Source organism: Python bivittatus, unplaced genomic scaffold (genome assembly GCF_059951505.1).
Source record: "Python bivittatus isolate LINGU-HERP-01145 unplaced genomic scaffold, Pbiv_v1 ctg000700_np1212, whole genome shotgun sequence".
NCBI classification, from domain to species: domain Eukaryota; kingdom Metazoa; phylum Chordata; class Lepidosauria; order Squamata; family Pythonidae; genus Python; species Python bivittatus.
In genome coordinates, this window is record NW_028277098.1 from 49679426 (window position 1) to 49701570 (window position 22145).

Below are 22145 nucleotides of genomic sequence, written 5' to 3' on the forward strand. Positions count from 1 at the left end.
AAAATAAGAGATCTTTTAGAAGTACTAAATCTTTAATTCAGTATAGCACTTACAATGTTTGAATTAATCTTATCTCTAAGTAGATGTATTCTTAAATTTTGTGTCAGTAAAATTTAAATATTGTAAATTGGCATAAGGGAGATTTGGGGTGTTTATAAATATAATACGGTTCCTGTTGGGAATTCCTGAGGTAGACCTTAGAAGCCATAGAATGAAATTAAATGGCAAGAGGATGAAAAATATAAACTAATTCAGTATGGCTGACCTCTTGCACTTTTGATAATGTGCCATCAAGTCGGTGTCGACTCGTAGCAACCACATACATTTTTTTTCTATGACAATCTGTCCCTAACCTGATCTTTCAGGTCTTCCAGTGATGCAACCATCACCACTGTAACTGAGTCCACCCAACTTGCTGCTAGTCACCCTCTTCTTCTCTTTCCTTTCAGCTTTCCCAGCATTAGAGCCTTCTCCAGAGAACTAGGTCTTCACATAATGTGTCTGAAATAGCATAATTTGAGCCTAGTCATTTGTTCCTTGAGTGAGAACTCTGGGTTGATTTGTTCAATGATCTATTTGTTTTCTTGGCATGGTATCAATACTCTTTTTGAACTAAAGTTCAAAAGCATCAATACTCTTCCTATCCTGCTTCTTCGAAGTCCAACTTTTGCTTCCATAAAGTGTCACAGGGATCTTGGTAGGTATAAACACATCACTGCATCTGAATATCTTTTCTAATTGCTGCATTTAGTGCCATGGTATATGGTATTGGATAGAGAAATGTCATGCCTGTCAACTTTAACAGGTAGATCAGACAGGAAACATGACCAGATAAGCTAATTCTACTTTATTGTAAAATTACATTAACAGGATCTTGCAAGTCTGAAAGTATAATTCTCCCTCCATCCCATTTATAGCCCAAGAAACTAGGGAGGGTTCCTTCTGAGCCTCTTGTCCTGCCCACTATCCAGCTGTGGATAATGGACTTGTCTGACCATTCCCTAGGCAGCATCTCTTCGCCCTGCCTCCCAAGGTCTTTCCCACATACCATTACAGGACTCTCGTTGGAAATAATGAACTTGTGTGCCTTTTTAGTATTCTGCAGTCCAGAGTTACAGTGGGGCAAAAAAGTATTTAGTCAGCCACCAATTGTGCAAGTTCTCCCACTTAAAAAGATGAGAGAGGCCTGTAATTTTCATCATAGGTATACCTCAACTATGAGAGACAAAATGAGAAAAAAAATCCAGAAAATCACATTGTCTGATTTTTAAAGAATTTATTTGCAAATCATGGTGGAAAATAAGTATTTGGTCACCTACAAACAAGCAAGATGTCTGGCTCTCACAGACCTGTAACTACTTCTTTAAGAGGCTCCTCTGTCCTCCACTTGTTACCTGTAGTAATGGCACCTGTTTGACCTTGTTATCAGTATAAAAGACACCTGTCCACAACCTCAAAGAGTCACACTCTAAACTCCACTATGGCCAAGACCAAAGAGCTGTCGAAGGACACCAGAAACAAAATTGTAGACCTGCACCAGGCTGGGAAGACTGAATCTGCAATAGGCAAGCAGCTTGATGTGAAGAAATCAACTGTGGGAGCAGTAATTAGAAAATGGAAGACATACAAGACCACTGATAATCTCCCTTGATCTGGGGCTCCACTCAAGATCTCACCCCGTGGGGTCAAAATGATCACAAGAATGGTGAGCAAAAATCCCAGAACCACATGGGGGGACCTAGTGAATGACCTGCAGAGAGCTAGGACCAAAGTAACAAAGGCTACCATCAGTAACACACTATACTGCCAGGGACTCAAATCCTACAGTGCCAGACGTGTCCCCCTGCTTAAGCCAGTACATATCCGGGCCTGACTGAAGTTTGCTAGAGAGCATTTGGATGATCCAGAAGAGGATTGGGAGAATGTCATATGGTCAGATGAAACCAAAGTAGAACGTTTTGGTCTAAACTCAACTTGTCGTGTTTGGAGGAGAGAGAATGCTGAGTTGCATTCAAAGAACACCATACCTACTGTGACGCATGGGGGTGGAAACATCATGCTTTGGGGCTGTTTTTCTGCAAAGAGACCAGGACGACTGATCTGTGTAAAGGAAAGAATGAATGGGGGCATGTATTGTGAGATTTTGAGTGAACACCTCCTTCCATCAGCAAGGGCATTGAAGATGAAACGTGGCTGGGTCTTTCAGCATGACAATGATCCCAAACACACCGCCCGGGCAACGAAGGAGTGGCTTCGTAAGAAGCATTTCAAGGTCCTGGAGTGGCCTAGCCAGTCTCCAGATCTCAACCCCATGGAAAACCTTTGGAGGGAGTTGAAAGTCCGTGTTGCCCAGCGACAGCCCCAAAACATCACTGCTCTAGAGGAGATCTGCATGGAGGAATGGGCCAAAATACCAGCAACACTGTGTGAAAACCTTGTGAAGACTTGCAGAAAACGTTTGACCTCTGTCATTGCCAACAAAGGATATATAACAAAGTATTGAGATGAACTTTTGATATTGACCAAATACTTATTTTCCACCATGATTTGCAAATAAATTCTTTAAAAATCAGACAATGTGATTTTCTGGATTTTTTCCCCCATTTTGTCTCTCGTAGTTGAGGTATACCTATGATGAAAATTACAGGCCTCTCTCATCTTTTTAAGTGGGAGAACTTGCACAATTGGTGGCTGACTAAATACTTTTTTGCCCCACTGTATATGGCAAGGAGATGATTAAAATGAAGTACAACTGGCCCTTTCTAAATATTATGTTAATAACAGAAATATTAAATGAATAAACTGTTTAAGTTTTATGTAATATAATAACATGTCTGGCAGATTAAATGCCTTTATTAAAGAAAGCTGTTGTAAGATTGATATAGAATGATAACAGCTTTAGCAGTATTTGCCCTCTCTTTTTCATATTTCATGTTTATATGTTTATAAGGAAACAACATTTTCTTTTTATGTTTTGACAGACAGATGTGTTGGTGCTGAGTTGTGATCTAATTACAGATGTTGCTCTTCATGAAGTAGTAGATTTATTCCGAACTCATGATGCTACACTCTCCATGTTAATGAAGAAGGTCTATGAACCCACAGAACTTGGACCTGGACAAAAAGGGAAGAAAAAGCTAGGTAAATGGGTGTGCCTTATTCTGGAATTTGAACCACTGATCACAAGGTTTGGTAGCTTTTGCAGAATATTACAGTTTTCACAAGTGGCAGAATCTGCAAGCTGAAGTGCTTTCTCACTTTCTCTTCCAATTCCTGTTTAACCATACAGTTATTATAATTATTGCTGTGTTGTACCCATGCAATATAAGAGTCTGTCACTTTTCTGTTATATTTTAGTAGCAGTTCTATTCCTAATCACAAAACATTGAGTTACTTAGCATTAATATTGAATCAGCCTGATATATAGCATCAGGTAAAATGCACAATTAGAACCCCAAATTAAATTGTACATGACTTAAAAGATGATAAGCTCTTTAATAAAAATTTGTTAGTCTGAAAAGAATCTATCAGATTCCTTCTGATTTTTGGCTACCATAGACTAACACAGCTCTCTTCCTACAATATCTAATATGGTGACTTTCTTTATGAACCTTAGAATGCTCAAAGCATTTATTGTTTGTGGCACTCCATCACTATTCTGCTTAGGTAGAATAAACATAACTTTCTTAAATTAAATTGCTACTACACTGCTGTTTATGTCCTCCTGTTTGTATTCATTAACTTTGGCAATGTCCCTTTTAGAAAATATTACTTGATTCTGGAATTTCTTCTGGAAAGTTCACCCTGTATTTCTACATAAGTCCAAGATTCTAGCTATTAATTAATATAATTATATGAAACAATAAGTCTCTCAATAGTTATTAGCTATGCCAAAAGTAATAATATTTTTGGTGAGAAGAACAAAATAGCTGTCCCCAGATGTCCTCATTGTCCCTGATTCAATACAGTAATGCAAATTGTAAAGCAGTGAAGTAGCAAAACATGTCCTCTGAAATTCACCTCGTTTTCAGAGTACTGCATTCCTTACCAATAATAGCTACAAGTGGCTAAAGGGCCTCTCATGGAGCTTCTTTATCTTTCTTTGGTTTCTCCTTGATTGGAACATCTATGCCAGAATTTTCAGGAATGCTTTCAGCTTTGATGAGCAAACTTTGTTGACATTTATATATGCTTTGTTTCAGGTGTCTAGCCATACTCTCATTAGGTTACAGATAAACAGGATTGTAAAATAGTTACATTATGATTTTCTGTTTCAGTGGAACAGCGTGATTTCATTGGAGTAGATGACTCAGAAAAGAGATTGCTCTTCATGGCCAATGAAGCAGATCTGGATGAAGAAATTGTCATTAAGAGATCTATCCTTCAAAAGTAAGCTTTTGGACTTCGCTGGATTCCAAATTAATAAGTTCCAGTTTTATGAAATATACAGAAAACAAGTAGGGATACTAAAAAAATTATGGAGATGAAAGGTAGTTCCTATATATATTCAAAATTTTCCATTTCCCCTAGAATCTAAATTTTTGTGATGTGTATTAATGATGCAAAAGTATTTATAGTTATATACATTTTTCAAGGCTACTCTCAAGTATGTTTACAAGGTATTTAAATATTAATTAGATAGCATAATAATATGCACCATAAATTTGTAATATGAAATGAAATAATTTTTACTAAAACAGAAAATGCAGTACTGGGAAATTGAGCCAATTTAATTTTTTTTTTCAATAGCTAGTTCACAGCTTATTGTTACTCCAGGAGAAAATTTGGTTGATATTATTGCCTCTAACTCTCTCCCACAAAAGATAAGCTATTACACCAATTGTTCTTCTACTACATCAGTTTAGTTATCTTTGCTTTCCATCTGTTTCATCATTTTGCCAGGAGAACCAACATGGAAACCATATAGCACTAGAATCAACTTTTTCATTTCTTAATATTTTCAAACTCTTACTCATAGTTAACTATAAACTGAAACTGGGAAAGAGGAAATCAAATTGTGCAAACTCAGATACCTCAATATGTGAATATAATACTCTTTTCTGAATTTTCTGGATAAATAAATATGTTGTTGATTAATTTATTTTATTCACTACAGTTATCTACCATTCTTCTTTTCTAAAATGCTACAAAGGACAGTATGAACATCTGAGCCCCAGGAGATTTTATTAAGAAGGCATTGCATTGTTGCTCCCTTTTAAGGTGGTGTTACTAGACTGTATAGTTGAAAATTAGCATTGAATATTAATCTTGCAGTGAGATTCTCTGCAATGTAGATGTTGAAGTTCCAAATTAATTTTGCCTGACAACTTTAATTGGAATAATAAGAGCCTTTCCTAACCCTTTCTTATCCAACAAGGTAGAATTGCTGAATTATCTTTATCATCAATCTCTATTACGGTCATTAACCAGCACAGAGCAAAACATGAAGCAAATATAACTACAGATTTATAGGCTAGACCAGTAGGGTTAAAATAAATAAAAGGGGTACATACAATGACTTTTAAGTAGAAAGACTATTAGGAATAAAATTATACTTATATTCTTTTCTTTTCAGATTTCAACTTATCTGAACATATTTCCTTTCCTGGTTATTATAATTTTAGTGGGCTCATTGGTTTTGGGCTAGTTGATAAGCCAAACCTCAGAGGGATTAAGCGAATTATAGTTAGGTTAAATTCATTAAAATGTATCTGACTTAATTATGACTTAACAAATCTACTACTTCATGATAGTTTGTAAGTAACTACTTCTCCGAATTCTTGTAAGTGCATGCTTGTATCATCAATAATAGTATTTAATCAGCTTGTTTTCCATTAGTCTCTTCTTTCAATTGCCTTCAATTTTTCCAACCATCAGGATCATTCATATTCTATGTCCAAGTATTTAAGTTTCACCTTCATTTTTAGTGTTTCCAGAGACTAGTATGATTTTATTTCATCTGATATTGAATGTTTTGCTTTTCCAAGGTATCTAAGGTATTCTCAATTATTTTCTGCAACATCACAATCAAAAAGACATCAGTTTTAATTTGTTCAGCCATTTTTATTATTCAACTTTTCCAGCAACATTTTACAAGTGAGAAAACCATAGCCTTAACAATAGGTACCCTTGTGGTCAGTGTGCTCTGCAGTTCTGTGTTTTATCTAGATTTGCCACAGTGTTTCCCTTAGGTAACAAATATCTTTTTATTTCACAGCTGCAATCACTATGGATGTGAATTTTTGAGTCTAGAAATATCAAGTGCATTATTACTTCACATTTTCTCCACCCATTTGTATAATCATAGTTGTTTTAAGATTGAGTAGCAGACCAGATTTTGTTCTCTCTTCTTTCACCTTCAACAAGAGATTCTTTAGGTCTTTCTCACTTCCAACCATCAGACTTGTACCACCTGAGGTTGTTGATGTTTCTCCCAGCAATTTTAATTTCTATTTAATTTCTTCTTGTTCAGTATGCCTCATAATATATTCTGCATTTAACTTATTTAAAGAAGTTAAGAAGGCAAGATACAACCTTGGCATACTCCTTTCCCAATTTTGAATCATTTGGTTGCTCCATATTCTATTCTAATCCATAGGTGTCTGCAGCAAACTGAGATTATATCAAAATGACTACATGCATGCAAATTCCACCCTTACATCTTATAATTATATCTTCTTTTTCCAGTAGATATTTTTGTCTTTTGTTGTGCCCTTATTTGCATGAAAGTTTCCGTTGATTTCTGTATTTTTCTTAAAGTCTTTCCCATTTGAGTGTTATCCTCTTTTTTTTTCATAATTTATTGATATATTTATCCTTTTCTCTTCTTGCTCATCTCTGGAACTCTGCAATTAGTTGGGCAAATTTTTCTCACTTTTGTCTTTGGCACTCCACCTTTTGCTATGCTGTTTTCAGCATAGCAGACAGACATTTTGTTTTCTTTTACTTTTTTCATTTACAGGTAGTCCTTGTTTGGCCACTGCCTTGTTTAGTGATTGCTTGCAATTACAACAGTGATGAAAAAGTAACTTTGCAACCAGTCCTCGCATTTACAGCCTTCACAGGTCTGTAAAGCAAAGGAAAGCTGAAGTAGGATCGTAAAATCATGATGTTTCATTTAACAACTGCTTTGCTTAACAACCAAGTTGCTGGTCCCAATTGTCACTAAACGAGGACTACCTGTACTTATTTTTGTTCGTTTCATCTTTAATGATATCATAAATATGAGACCAGAATTCTTCAGGCGCTCTATTTATCAAAGCAGATCCATGAAATCTATTCCTTACGGTGGAATTTCTCTATCGTTTCTTGCAGAGTATATTGATTATGTGCCATCAAGTCATTTTTGACTCCTAGCGACCGTATAGATAGATTTTCTCCATGATGATCTATCCCTAACCTGTTTTTTCAAGTCTCCCAATGGTGCACTCATCACCACTGTGTGTCCATCCACCTTCCTGCTTGTCATCCTCTTCTCTTTCTTTCCACCTCTCCCAGCATTAGAGCCTTTTCCAGAGAGCTGGGTCTTTGCATAATATGACTGAAGCAGGATAATTTGAACCTGGTCATTTGTGCCTCTGGTGAGAACTCTGGGTTGATTTGTTTGATAATCCATCGGTTTGTTTTTTTGGCTGTACATGGTATACTCAAGAGTCTTCTCCAGCACCAAGATTCAAAGACATCAATACTCTTCCTGTCCTGCTTTTTTAAAAGTGCAGAGTATATAGCCAATGTGATTTTGGTGTTGCCCATCTGGCCACATCCATGTGAAGAATCCTCTTTTAGGCTGCTGGAAGAAGATTTTTACGATAATTTTTGTTTTGGCAGAACTGCTTCATTTTGTACACTGAAGGCAAATTTTTCTGCTATTCCACATGCTATTTTATGTCCAACTTTAGCATCCCAGTTGCCTATGATTTGATTTGGTTTGGTTTTTTTGGTGGTATTATATTTTTTTGGTCGTGTTGTATCAATAGGTTCCTGCAAGTCAGCATGGAACTATTCAACTTTCACTTCCTCTGCATATGTTGCTGGAGTATGTATGTATGTATGTATTTCATTCAATTTAGGTGCCACCCAAATCTAAACTGACCTTGGGTGGCTACAATATAAACTTGGATCACTATGATGTCATTAACTTGCCACAGGAAGTTGATTACAGGAATTTAAATTAAAAGTATAGCAAGCAACATAGCCAACTAGTTGGTTTAGCTTAGGCTTCAAAAATAAATATGTGTCTTTCTAGTTCTAATTATCAGTGTAGGGGCATGGTAATTCTAATTATACATCAGATGTTTATGTTCTACTTTGTTTTCAACAAGCAAAACAATAAAACCACTAAAAGGAATAGTAGAAAAAGGCTATATAGATAAAAGCAGATAAAATGAATAAAACATGTTGAATGTTTCTTTATGCTGCTTATTAAAACTTACAAAATGATTTATTAGAAAAATAGCATAATAATATTTAGCAAACAGAGAGTGGATCATTGAGCTTCCTTCTGGAAGAAATTTGTAAGTTAGACATCACTATTGGAAAAAAAACCTCACCCTACTTTATGTTACTTTAAATTCTGGTAGAGCAGGAGCATGGAGCCAGTAAAATTATTTTACTGTTGTTCATAAAAAGGATATCTAAATGATTCCTACAAATTATTTAGAGATAAGAGATTAGGATAATTATATTTTAAAATGTAGGAGTTTGGGTAATGTCAAATTCTTTCCTTCCTTTCACAATATTTATAGCCTGCCCATTCCTAGTAGACTCTCGGCAGGAAAATCTTGAATTAGATCTTATATTTCACAGGGAAGAAAAGTGTCTGTATGTTCGATAGGAACAATAATTTTGGAAAATTAAGTATTTAAAGTAATTACTTGGATATCAGTCCATACTAGATAATATTCTTAGCTCAATTTAAAATATTGTGTATCAGTGGAATCTGAAAAATGCTTAACTTCTGAACCTAAATTCAATTGCCATCATGTAATACTTTTCTACTGCTGTGAACCACATGAATGTACAAACATCAGGAGCTGAGCTTGATTCAGGGAATTCTTAAGTTTTTTTATCTTTGGTTCTGAAAAAAAAATGCACATGTTTTCTTTAACTCATACTTAAAATGCCTATGAGGATATAATCAGCTCTTTCTCTGACCAATAAGGCTATTAGTATTATGGTAACCAAAGACCAATTCTAATGCATGCATCTACCAGAGTCAAATGACAATTCGGTTTTGGGAATAGCTTTTTCCAACTTGGATACCTTCTAGATATGTGGGTTTTAGCTCCCGTAATTCTCAGCAATAGCCATGGGAATTCTGGGAATGGGAAATATATGCAGAGTGTGCAAAATATATGTGGAGTATACCAGGTTGTGGAAGGCTGCTGGGGAAGACTGCTATATGAAAAGTGGATTTTGTATTTACATTAGATTTGTTCATTTCCATTGTTACTTGCCAGGTTTTAGATGTTAGCTGAGACAACCCAAATATTAAGTCATAATTAATGCCAAATGAAGAAATGTTAAATTACCTTTATGTTAAACCAGGGTGGGAAACCTGTGGCCTCTCCTCAGTTATTGCTGAACTATAATTCATGGCATCATTCACTATAGGCATTGCTCCTGGAAAGGCATAGATTTGCCACCTTTGCTTTACCCTGAGGATAGGCATTGGATAGAAGTTTGATTCTGGGCATTTAGTATGTACTTTGAAGTCTCACTTCACCAAGCTCTATCTTTCTAAGCATTTGGCAAGCCAAAGTGTTGAAATAATGAGAATTCCATTGGCCTTTCTTCACCTCTCACCTTCAAAGGTGGGGGGGGGTGATATACTTGTTTTCATAGAGTGATTACTACAGGCAAAGAATTGTTTGCCTCACCTTAGACATTTATGGTTGTAAAAAAAAAAAGTATAGCAAAAGACACCTGTTAGAGCAGGTCTAAATTTGGATTATTTCCTTTTAAAATGCTATGGGTTGTTTGAGGATGAGCTGTCCCTAATAAACCATCTGTCTTTGTGGGTGTTCCATCTTTGTAAATGCAGGTGCAGTGCTGCATCAAGAGGATGTGCTAATAAATCACAGTCACAATCCGGACTACTCATTACCTCATACAAAAAGGAATACCTCCTATATGAATGTATGGGGTGATGGCAAGAATGGCTTTGAAGCGACAGTGCAGTCTCAGTTCAAAAGACCTAACCCATTTATGTATGAAAAGGATGTTATGGTTTTACTTAGTCCTCTTCAAAATTCCTATTATGGGGTTTTTAACTACATATTTAAGTGCAGAAATGAATCATTAAAAGAACTAGAGAACCCATGACAGAGATATTTCATTACCTAAACAGAGAAACAGAATGACCAAGGGCAAAAAAGCAGTGAGAATGAGAGCGACCTATGACTTGCTGCCGGCATCCCCCTTGACTTTGCTTATGGGAAGCTGGCAGAGAGCATCAGAAATCTCCCTCCCTCCCCCCTCCCTCCCTCCCCACATATAATAAAGGCTTGTGCCATTTGCCCTCCCCTCAAGACCCTCAGGAGAGCCCCAGTGAAGACTTCTCCTCCTCCTCCTCCTCGGCTGACCTGCAGAACTGCCTGCCATTTTGCTGGGGAGGTGGAACAAAGGGAGCCACTGACCATGGGGGAAAACTACACCCCTACTCCCCATTCTAGTGTGTCACCAAGGGCCCCCTCCCTCGAGGGAGGAAGAGGGCTCACCTGTTGACTGCTGGTGCCCCCAACCAGCCCTACCTCACCAGCAGGCAACCAAGTCGCTCCCTCATCCTTCCCTCAACGTCCACCACTATTAAGCGATTTCAGATTTCTGCCTTATTTCCAAAGCAGTCAATCACCGCTTGCCCCTTGGGCCTTGCCGATAGCCAATTGGGTACAGGGGACAGAGGGAGGCAGGAAAGAGGTCAAATTTCAATCCCACAGGAGTATTAGCTCCTGGATTTTGGATGCATTCTGTAAGTTAGCCCATTTGAGGTACCTTGGTTCAAAAATTGTTGCCCTATGATGCACCGTTTTGCCCAGTTGTTGGTTACAGACATGAGAGTTTTAGTAATATTTAGATTGTTCAGGCACAGAAAATTGTTAGATACCTCTGAAATACTAAGAGAATACAATGTTAGCTATGTTATTTTTGTTATTTAGAATGGAGGTTTCTTTAAACAATAACAGGGAGTGGATCCTATGTAAAATACAACAATCTTTGTTATCGTGGTGTTCTCATGAAATTGCTCCTATAAACTTCTATTATGCCTTTTACAGTATAATTCCTTAACATAGCATACCTCCTGTAAAGTTAGTGCATATTTCAGGTTAATTAGGGATTGTATGTCAATGTTGAGGTTTTTACAGTTACCTCCAAGGCATTGTAAATCATCATGATTAGAAAAGGGCTACCTAGTGAGAACGGCATGTTAAGTAGCTAAGAGAATTTGCTTTTTGTAAGAGTGAATTGATTTTTTTCTATTTTTGTAAGTAAAGCTTAGGTGTTCTCCCAAAATAGTACAAGGTGGGAACTCCTCTGAGTCAAATTGGCTGCTGCCTATACAGGAATGAGTGTGTGTATATCTGCGTGTACATGCCTTTACATACTCTTGGCTACTTGGCTTCAGATAGCCACGATAATACACTGAGGAAACTGCCATGAAAAAGCCATGCTTGGGGAGGACTGTAAACTTTCTTTTTACAATTAATTAATCTTTGAATTGTACACTCAGTTGAATTGCATTGAACCAGAAACGATGGGGTTGGTGTAACACAATGTGCTTTATGTGTTTGCAGTAGGGTGGCTAGGAAATTTGAAGTGAGCCAAGCCGTATGCAGTGTCTACCTTGCTTGTTTCTAGCTTACTGTCCTACGTTTGGCAGAAAATATGATACTCAGGCAGGAAACTGGCTGGAAGAAGAGGGAAACCCAGGAAGAAAACTCTATTTGTGGATTCATGCTATGGACTAGCCTTAGAACAGAGATTTACAATTTGAGGTTTAAAGGCTCCTGAAAGCCTTGAATGTGATCCTTAGAACCCTTCCCAAATTTTCCAGCTGTGTGCTTTTTAATGTGAGAGGGGAAAATATTAAATACATGATCATATTAACTGTATTTAAATTAATTTCAGTAAATTAAAATTAAATGAAATCAACTTCAGTTTGTATCCTGGCTCCACTTATGTCTTCTGGCCTTTCCTACTGTATGGAAGGTGGAGCCTGACATGCCATCCAAGGGCCCAGGGCAGTTCTCAACCCAAAGACAGTTGCACATCCCTGGCTTAGATAACTGAAATCCTGCCATCGTAAATGGAAGAGAATGAACACTACTACAGTTTTAATTGCTTGGTCTTCCCTTGTTAAAACTTGTTCTTTAAATAGTAGATTGTCAAAGAGCTTGTGATAATATAATTCATTATCTCTAAAGTTCTACATAATAAGTTAGGCTGAAAGATAATGACTGAACAATCAAAGTTGCCCAAGGAACATCTGGGCTGAGAGAGGATTTTTGAGTCTTAAACTCTACCATTAGTAAATGCATAATGCAGGGTTGTTGGGGTTGGCAGATGATAGAATAAGCAGAGAAGAGTACTTGGAGCTCAGAGTTAGAGAAATACTGCACTTGGAAATCCAGTGTTTGTTTAACATTTTAATTATACGCTACTAACTGCTAAGGAAATAGTTGCAGACTGTCGCACACTGATGAGAGTCTTTAGGTTGAGTTGGGATAGAAGAGAGAGAAAAAGAGAGAGTTCCTAGTTATGAATAAAAATATTGGAAATTTAGAATAGAATAGAATACTTTATTGGCCAAGTATGTAAACATACAAGGAATTTGACTTCGGTGCAAAGAGCTCTCAGTGTGTTTGCATAGCATCAAGAATAAGAATAAGAATAAAATAAAATAAAATAATAATAACAACATTATACTAAAACTATGCAGTCAGAAGAGGAGAATTAGAGGAAAGATAGTACTGCGGCTATTAACTAACATATACTCATCTTTTAAAAAGAAGAAGCTATTATCTAACATATATTCACATTTACAGAGCATTATCAGTCACGTCTTAGCAGTCATATCTTCCTGCAACGTCAACCAGTGTATCATACTGTATTAATTAGGTGTTCAGCAGAGCAATGGCACGAGGAAAATAACTGTTCCGGTGTCTAAATGTTTTAACATACGGTGCTCTATAGTGCCGTCCTGAGGGGAGAAGTTGAAGCAATTTATGTCCAGGATGAGAAGGATCTGAAGATATCTTCTCCGCCCTCCTTTTGACCCTCACAGTGTACAGATCTTCTATAGAAGGCAGGCGGACTGTAATTATTCTTTTTGCAGACAACTATCCATTGGAGTCTATATCTATCCTGTTTGGTTGCGGAATCAAACCAGTTATAGAGGAACAGATAACAGACTCAATGGTTCCTCTAGAAAACTGTACCAAAAGCTCCTGAGGTAATTTAAACTTCCTAAATTGATGCAGAAAGAACATCCTTTGTTGTGCCTTTTTGATGATGGTTCTGATGTTAAGCGTCCATTTCAGGTTTTGAGAGATTATGGAAATTTACTGTATAGGTGTATACCTGAATTCAGCAATACAACTATGCCTTTAAAAGGGATCACAGTAGAGCCCAAAGAGCTCTTGTCTTCAGGATGTGTGAACTGCAGGACACTGGCTATCACATTGAAATGATTGCTGTTTATGTACACATCCTTCTAAAATCCCGATATATATAACTGAAGAACCTGGAGCAGAGGGTTCACTGAATCCCATAATGATGATTTTTATTGATGCTCTAACACAAAGGATAGAGTAGTTAATAATAAATGCTACAATAATTTCCCCTAATGCAGACTTCTGTGTTTGCGTGGGTATTTCAATATATGATTACTGCAGCAAGATTATTACATGCACAGAGATGGAAAGATTCAACACTACCCACATTTATTGGTGACTGGAAACCTCTTATAGACTTTTTGTGTAAAAGTGAAAAAAATGAACTTGTGATTTATGGTTTTGATGATTAGACAGGATAGACTATAGAAAGAAGAGTATCATGATGTAACTTGAGAAAGGTTAAAATATAATTTACTTCTATGCTGTGAAGAATATTGGAAGCCACTGCTTTGTATCTATTTTCTTTCGTTTCTATTTTTCTTTAACTCTTTTTTTCTTTTCTTGCCCTTTTTGCTTTCTCTTTGCTTTCTGTCTTTTTCTCTTTTTTCCTTACTTTATATTGGTTTGTATTAGTTTTTATCTTCTTTTTTTAAGTTTTAATTTTAAAAATATTTATTCATTTATTTATTTGCATGGGTGCAAAACCTCAGCAGAATTCTGGGATAAGCTGGAAACTCACTGCAATACATTAAACTACTGTAGATAAAAGCAATTTAAAGTTTAAATTAGTCACATATTCTTTAAGAAATTGAAGGCTTAGTGGAACATGTTATCACCCAAAGCTGAAAGAATAAGTTGTTGGGTAGGTCCTTCTGAGGAAAAATGTGACATGCAGAACCACATACATTCTGAGCAATCTTCATAGTAGGAAGGTACTTCAGAGCCTATGAATTATGTTCTGATTGCCTCAGTTGTTTTTGTGTAGGTGTATATACAGGATTAGGTTACCTGAGGGACCATCTCATCTCCATTACATCAACCCATCCCACCCGGTCAGGCAGAGAGGGCATGTTGCAGATCCTGTCAGCAAGAGAATGTCAGCTGGTGGGGTCCAGGAAGAGAGCCTTCTCTGCCGTTGCCCCCGCCCTTTGGAATATTCTCCCCCTAGAGGTGCGGCGGACCCCTACCCTCCTGGCTTCGGAAAAGGTTTAAAGACCTGACTCTGTCAGTGTACATGGGGCAATGTGGGCTCTACCCGTCCCTGGGGGTGGTTAGCCCCCCTGATGATGCTCCCTGGAATTACTTGCCAACTCTCCATCTTTCTTGGAACCTATTTATTTTTAGGACTGTTTTTATGTTGCATTTTAATGAATTTTATCTCTGCTGTGAACCACCCAGAGTCATTTCAATGAGATGGGCAATGACAAATTTGATAAATAAATTAAAAAATAAAAAATAAAAAGGTATTTACATATATTCAGTAAGGCAATCTTCCAAGCCAGACTAGTCATTGAATCTGAACTTTCTCCTTTTCTGTTTTTACTTAGCTGCTTATTGGATGATCTGAGAAACATGCTAAATTTACTTTGTTTTACAACATCCTGGCAATGATGGATTTTGATTTTTTCCTCTTACAGAGCTCTTAGTAAAACTGTACGGTTTCAAATTTCAAAGGTAAAGAGTCCCGACTCAGTGTAGGGGAGTTGGAGAGAATGACCTCTTGATGCATCCATTCTTAAAATTTGAGTTTCTCCCACTTTCAGTATTAATGTTATCTCACAAAGGAAGAATTTGAAGACATAATCAAATTTCCTGAGTGGGAATTTCTACTTTAAAATATGTATATTTTATACTGAACTTTTTAATTATGATTTACCTTGCTCCTTTTTTTTTTTTTGTGGTTATATTAGGATTTCAATACAAAAGTAAATAAATAAATAGTGAATCTAATTGTCCTTTCCATATTACTTTTTCAAAACTCAGTATGTGTGTATGGGTGTGTTGTATTTTATATAAATTAACCTTTCCCCACCTTGTAAACTCTATTAGATTTAAATTCAACTGCCATCTTCCCCAGCCAGCATGACAATAGGCCATGAGAATGCAATCCAACAAATTTAGAGGGTATCAGAACATAAAAGAGACAATGTCCTGGTCTTTTAACTGTTTGCAGGATCTTTCTCAGTGGACAGTTCCTAAATTGTTTAGCTCCATAGAATCATTTTACTGTGCTGTTCAGATGGCATAGAAGACTGAGTCATAGGTCAGTAGAGTTATCCATGCCTATTTGAACACAGTCCGAGTCTCCTTGGCCACATGTTAGACATATGTTACTCATCAATAGCTGTGGAACTCCATGACGCAAAGCAGACTGGAATGCAGCAGTTAGTTAACACCCCTGTCCGCGTTGTAAATATATTAACAAATGTAAGGAAGCAGAAGAGAGAGAAAATATTACATAAAGCACTGCAAGAATAGCATGAGGCATTTGTCTTTTCCTTCCTAAAATATTAAATATACTCAGTCATTGAGAGACTAGAGATCGGTGGTACCAAGCTTAAGCAGTTTCTGTAGCTTTTTATGTTAAACTGTTTAGTCAGTCTTTAACATTGGATAGTGCAAGAGGATTTTCTAGCTGGCTACAGGGAAATACCTATGGGAATTATTTGTTTAATTGATTTGTCGTACTCCAAGAAATACTGGCCTGAAAGAGCTCTTATTTCAACCCTATCTTTTAGTTCAAAGTAATATGCTTTCTAAAAACACATACAAGTGAACTTGTTTTTAGAATTAGTTACATTTGGTACTGATTGAACTAATTGGAGTTACATAATACCAATTTGCTACACTTACTGCATTGGCTGCTGAGTTAACAATGCATAACCAGCATGTTCACAGTGATGCAATTTGACTGAGGAAGCTGAAAAAACCCAATACCAGCAGGAATCATACTGTACAAGTAATGGACTAATTGGGAAGTCATCTAAGGTTGAATGGTCTTCTGAACTGTAATTTTTTGAGTTTGTAGGCAAAGAGAATTGCTCTAGCAATTATTGATTGGCATTATAGGACACCAGAAATATTATTTCCTTTGTTCTTTATTTCTAAGAAATCAGAGGACAAAAGTAAGCCTCAGAGCACTTTGATCACCTGACTTAATTTTTTAAAAAATGTTTTCATTTTGGGGGGACAGTGAAGTGGAAATCAGCCATGCTGCAAAGCATCAGTGTCATCTTTATTTGTAAGAATGCCTCAGGCACTACATAGGCCCCATAGGTGTTCTTCGAATATAAAAATGGTGAGCGATTGCAACTCAGTGCTTTATTTGGAAATCTGCCCAGAACATGGCAAGCTAGGGGTGGCTGGGAGCATATTAAATGGGTAGGAAGAATGGCAGTAGGTTCCTCCTCAGTTTGCCTTCTCCTAAATGTATTTTGTGATTGCTACCAACAGGCAGCTATTTTATGAATGAGTCTAATCTAATCTAATCCTAATTCTCCTCCCTCATGGTTGTCATTTTGTGAGAGCACCCATGAAGCTTTAAATATGCCCATAAACCCCCCAAAGTTGGAAACTTCTGTTGTAGAGCCTGCAGCAGGCTCTACCTTTTTAAGTTACAAAGTCAGCATGTGTTTCCAGACCCTAATAAGGATCATTATGAGCAAAATATTTCCCTACTCTCACCTTACTGCTTTCTGAAATTCACCTTCCCCTGCGTTATTGTTTAAAAGAAAGAAAAGCCCCATAAATAAGTTTCAGAAAGCCATCAATCAAGGGGGAGGGGAAGAATTGTATACTATATTTCTTCTTGCTCTGTGCATGGTGATCCCAGTCTGGATTGGTACTGCACATTTTGATAGCAAAAAGTGGACAAAGGAACAATTGCATACTAGTATATAATGAAACATCAGTTTAACCTAACAACAGCTTTTAAATTAGATGATTGAGAGTGGGAAAAGAAAGAAGCTGTCAACATAGGATGCATGTAGCAATCTGCCAACTGATAAAAGCATATTTTGAGTTTGGTGTAAGAAGAAATAAAATAGGCATAAAGCACCCACTGAGCAGATTTTCAATGCACCTATTTTGTTAATCAACTTCAAAGGGTTAAGAAGAAAAGGGGGGAGAAGGAATTTTGGCTCCACTCCTGGTGATGTTATTGGATCACTGCCATGACACTGCAGCTCCTGGCTGCATTTTTTGCCTGCCCTTCAAATAAACCTATGTGTAAAAAAAGTATGAATGTGTTTGTAGGTAGCACCATCTTTATACAGGATGATTTATAAAGAATAGGGTACAATAAATTCCATATTCCTGGAATGTATAACCTAACATAAAAGAAAGGAGGAAAAAGCCAGGGATAATTGTAGGAAGACTATGAGATTTCTTCAATAATATGTACTTCAGGTTATTTACTATAAACTATTGGGACTATAAGAAGTGTGTTATGTTCATTGCTAATGCACATTGGGGAAAATCTATGTCTGAAACTAATGCTAAAAAAGAAAGAAGTGCATCTTTAAACATTTATATTCCACCCACTTCCATTTGTAACTCTAGGCAGCTTACAAATATTCATATATAGTAGAAATCATTAAAATCTGCTAAAAACAAAAAGGCCTAGGAAAAAGAAAATAATTTAAGTCCTCTCCTGAATGACAAATTAAAAAAAAGGGGGGGGGAACTGGTTCTAGCAGCAAACTGTCCCATAGATTAGTTCCTGCCATGAAAAAACGCAGAATTAGCTTTTGTAGCAGTACCTGCAAAATGTGTCCATTGAAGATCTAAGAGTGCAGGGCAAACTGTATAGGCATGAACAGTCTAGGCCCAAGTGGTATAATGAATTGATTCTGGGTAACTAACTAAGTGGAGCTGTTTGAGCAATTACTGGTTATTCAACATTGAGTTACTAGTGCATGAATATATCTGAGCTTGCAGGAAAGGCGAAATACAGCTGGGTAGTATCAGGGTACTGGTGGCTGTTAGCTTAGAATCCATACATAATCCTTCCCTGTGGCTTTATATAGCTGTTTAATAACATGGCAGATAAGATGGAAACCTTGCAGGACTTCCTATGTTATTATTATGTCATGTAATGTATCCAAGATGTTCTGCATCCATTTTCTTCAATTTTATATCCTCTAGATTTGGGGTGGGGGTGGCTACTCTATATGAATTGTTGCAACAGTGCAGAGGGATAAATATTGTATAAAATTTGCTTGCAAATGACATTTGCATTTATGAAAATGAATAGGATAAGGATGGCAAAACCATCTACAGTGCTTTAGAAATTATTAATGCAGAAGCTTAAAGACTGCCAGTTGATTTGCTTAGCTTTTGCTCTAGATGTCTAGATGTAGCTTCTTTCAGGATGGTCAAATAAATGGGAAGTTGTTGGAAATGAGTTCCCCATTTGAAACTCTGTAACATAGTCAAAGTAGAATAGTAATAAGTAGTAAATTGTATTAATTGGTAATTTTCATCTAGAATCTAGGTGAAATGCCAATTTTTGTTTGCACTATTTTTAAACCCATTTATGAAAAAAGGCCTTTTGGCAAGCTTTCTTATTTCAGAAGGCTACAGTTTTTCTATTTTTGCAATGTAGGAGTTGAGGTTATGGCTGAAGAATTGCACCTAAAGAGCAGCCATGAGATATAATTTGCTTAAGCCATTCTAACAACCCTGAGAACAGGGCCTCTTCAGACTCCTTTCTTCCTATAGCCTTTCTTTTTAAGAGCACTTGAAAATATTGTTCCTCAGGTAATGTAGTGTTCCCTGCTTGATCTATGCATCAGCATTCCAGTGAACATCTCTTTCCCAGGCCAAGCAGCTATTGAATTTTTTAAAGCTTTTCAGGAAGGAGAATCTGTGAGTGCATATTTAGCTGTGCCAGACTCTATTGAAAGAATAATGGAATGTTCCTGCATTCAGCAGCATTCTTATCCTAATAGAGCACTTGAGTTGCAGTGGTGTCAAAATTATTTTATTTCTATGCTTTAACATTACTTTTGGTCGCCCTCTTAATCCCAAGTATTCTTAATGAAAATACGGATACTCTATGAAACATAGAGTTCTGTCTTGAGCAAAGTTTTGCAACCAATCCTTGCAGGAGGGGCAATTCTATCTATCCACACAGAAAAATATAGCACTCTTTAATGTTCTGTTCTTATTTTCTGTCCCAACTTCTTTTTGATATACCTTATTCCTTAATAATGAAGTTCTAAATTAGTAGTTATTAAATGAGATTGGTGTAGGAAATGAGCTGGGCCTTTTGAAAGGTGGGCATGATTCTTACTGCTGCATGGCTCATCTTATTAAAAAGAGATACTATAACATAAACAAAATAAGAGGATTAGATTAAAAAAAATAAATTTTAAAAAATCTTACTCTTTTGGAACTATACCTGTGTGAAAGATATCATCTTGTTATCACAAAAATATTCACTCAGAAATTCAGCCTATAATCCACTTGTTGAAAAGCTGCTCAATTTAATTTCTTTCTGTGCTAGAGGATTGGGTTTCCTATAGAGTTACTATATGAAATTGGCTTTTGTGTGTCTGTGTGTCTCTGTGTGTGTATGTCTTGCATTGGCTAGTATAGCTGATCTTCCAACAAACATTGGAACCTTGTTTTCTCCAGGCTGGTGTCTTCCAGATGTGTTGAATTACAATACACATTATCTGCAGTAACCTCTGGTACATCCAGGATATCCTAGGCTAGAAAAGGCTACTTTTCAAAACAGAGCAAATTTGAATTGCTCGTACATGAAATACCTCCTATTTTATTTTGAATTTGTTGGGACTAGACTAGAGTGTATTTCCATTGGGACCCTGTTTTCTAGTCTTGATTCAAATTCAGAATAATTATAGGGAATGTAATGCCTTAGTTTCTTGTTCAGAACTAAAGGATCAAATCAGAACATTCATTAGTTATAGAAACGGTAACATTTTTCTGACAGAAATAAAAAGGAACAGTTCCTTGAAATACAGTACTGTATTGTTATGTACTCTGAAAATTATTAAATAGTAGAAAAACTGAATAAAAAAAATAAAGAACATTAGAACGCCAAACAATCTGTGCTTCAAGCTTGAAAATTAAAATATAGAAATATACTCCAGCATTAATATTTCATCATTTCATAAGGTATTTTAATCTAGAAATAATAATTCTAATATCTACTAGTTTTAACTAGCAATTTACTAATTTATTTTTAAAAAATAAAATTCTGTGTAATTAATGAATGTCTGAAGTGGAGATGGAGAAGAAAGCTGACAAAAGGCTTAAAGGAGAAATTTTGCTTCTTAATCCTGTTTCCTGTGGTAGTTTTCTATCTTCACTCATCACGCAACTAAAATACATTATGACCTTCTGAAATGAAGATAGCATAGTCTAATGCTCAAATGAAATACTTCCTTCTGTTCTAATTGCTAACTATTTTGCATGGATACTGTGGATATATATTGCAAAGTATCTGAATAGAGCTTTACAGTTAAAGAAGTTTTGTGAATTTATTCTCCGTTACTGTATTAGTCTTAATCTACGATGCTACTTTGGATGGTAGCAATAAAGCTAATGAAAAGAATGAATCAACTTCACATTCCTTTTTGACACTTCTCAACAATATCAGAGATAGTTCCAGATATTGTTCAGAAGTGCCAAAAAGTAGCATGCAGGTGATTCTTGAGTTCTCTTTTTCAGTTTTTGGAAACATCTGAAGGAACAACTTAGTCTTTTGCTATGAGAAAAATAAATGAACTACATTTTGCTGGAGGCATTTGTACATTTTTTCTTTTGTTGCAACTTGGAAGTGATAGAAAGCATATCCTGTTTAGTGTTTTATGTCTGAATTTGCCCTAAGAAACAATGAGTAGTTGGAGGCAGAGATTTCTCCTTTTGCTTTTTCATCTTTTCATAGTAAAAAAACTGTTTTCACTTTCCTTTCGGTGGAGAAGTACCGAAAGTACTTTTGTCCTGGCTTATGTTTTGTACCTTGATTAGTGAGAGCCAGTAGTATGTCTACAGAAAAGTTAGGTTGCAAATGTTGCTGCTTTTTGATGTGAAATATCTAAGTGTGGTTTTTGATCCTGAAGATGCTTTCCTCACCGATCTGCCAAATCTCAGTCTCTGGCCAATTATGAAACTTTGAAAACCTGCACAAAACCTAGGCCTAAAAGATATGAGATTCCTTTTGGTACAACTCTTCTTTCATGACTGGTATACACTTTAATTCTTTAAGATTTTGTCAACATTACAGCCATAATTCATTTCAGAGATTTATGAAATATGAAAACAATATCATAAAGTATTATAATATTGCTGTTACTACAGGACTAGACATTCGTTTTTGAAATAATTGAAATAAATGAAAAATTATTGCCACACTAGATTTTCCCAAGCTGATGCTCTTCTGATGCACTGAGATATTTTTTAGTTAACATGGTAGAAGACTGTGGTAGGTTAGAACATTGAAAGTTCAGTATACCTGGATGATGTCACCTTTGGAAAGGCTGTGCTACATCATTCCGCTTTTAT

General features: G+C 36.3%; 1 protein-coding gene across 1 annotated transcript in view; it reads left to right on the top strand.

Annotated features, from left to right (window-relative positions):
* EIF2B3 (eukaryotic translation initiation factor 2B subunit gamma) overlaps positions 1 to 22145 on the top strand; it is a 109045-nt gene that overhangs the window by 14572 nt on the left and 72328 nt on the right. Inside the window, exons 4-5 of the mRNA XM_007420223.3 lie at positions 2982 to 3141; positions 4278 to 4389. Of these exons, the coding sequence (XP_007420285.1) occupies positions 2982 to 3141; positions 4278 to 4389 (272 nt within the window). The remainder of the gene's footprint in view (positions 1 to 2981; positions 3142 to 4277; positions 4390 to 22145) is intronic.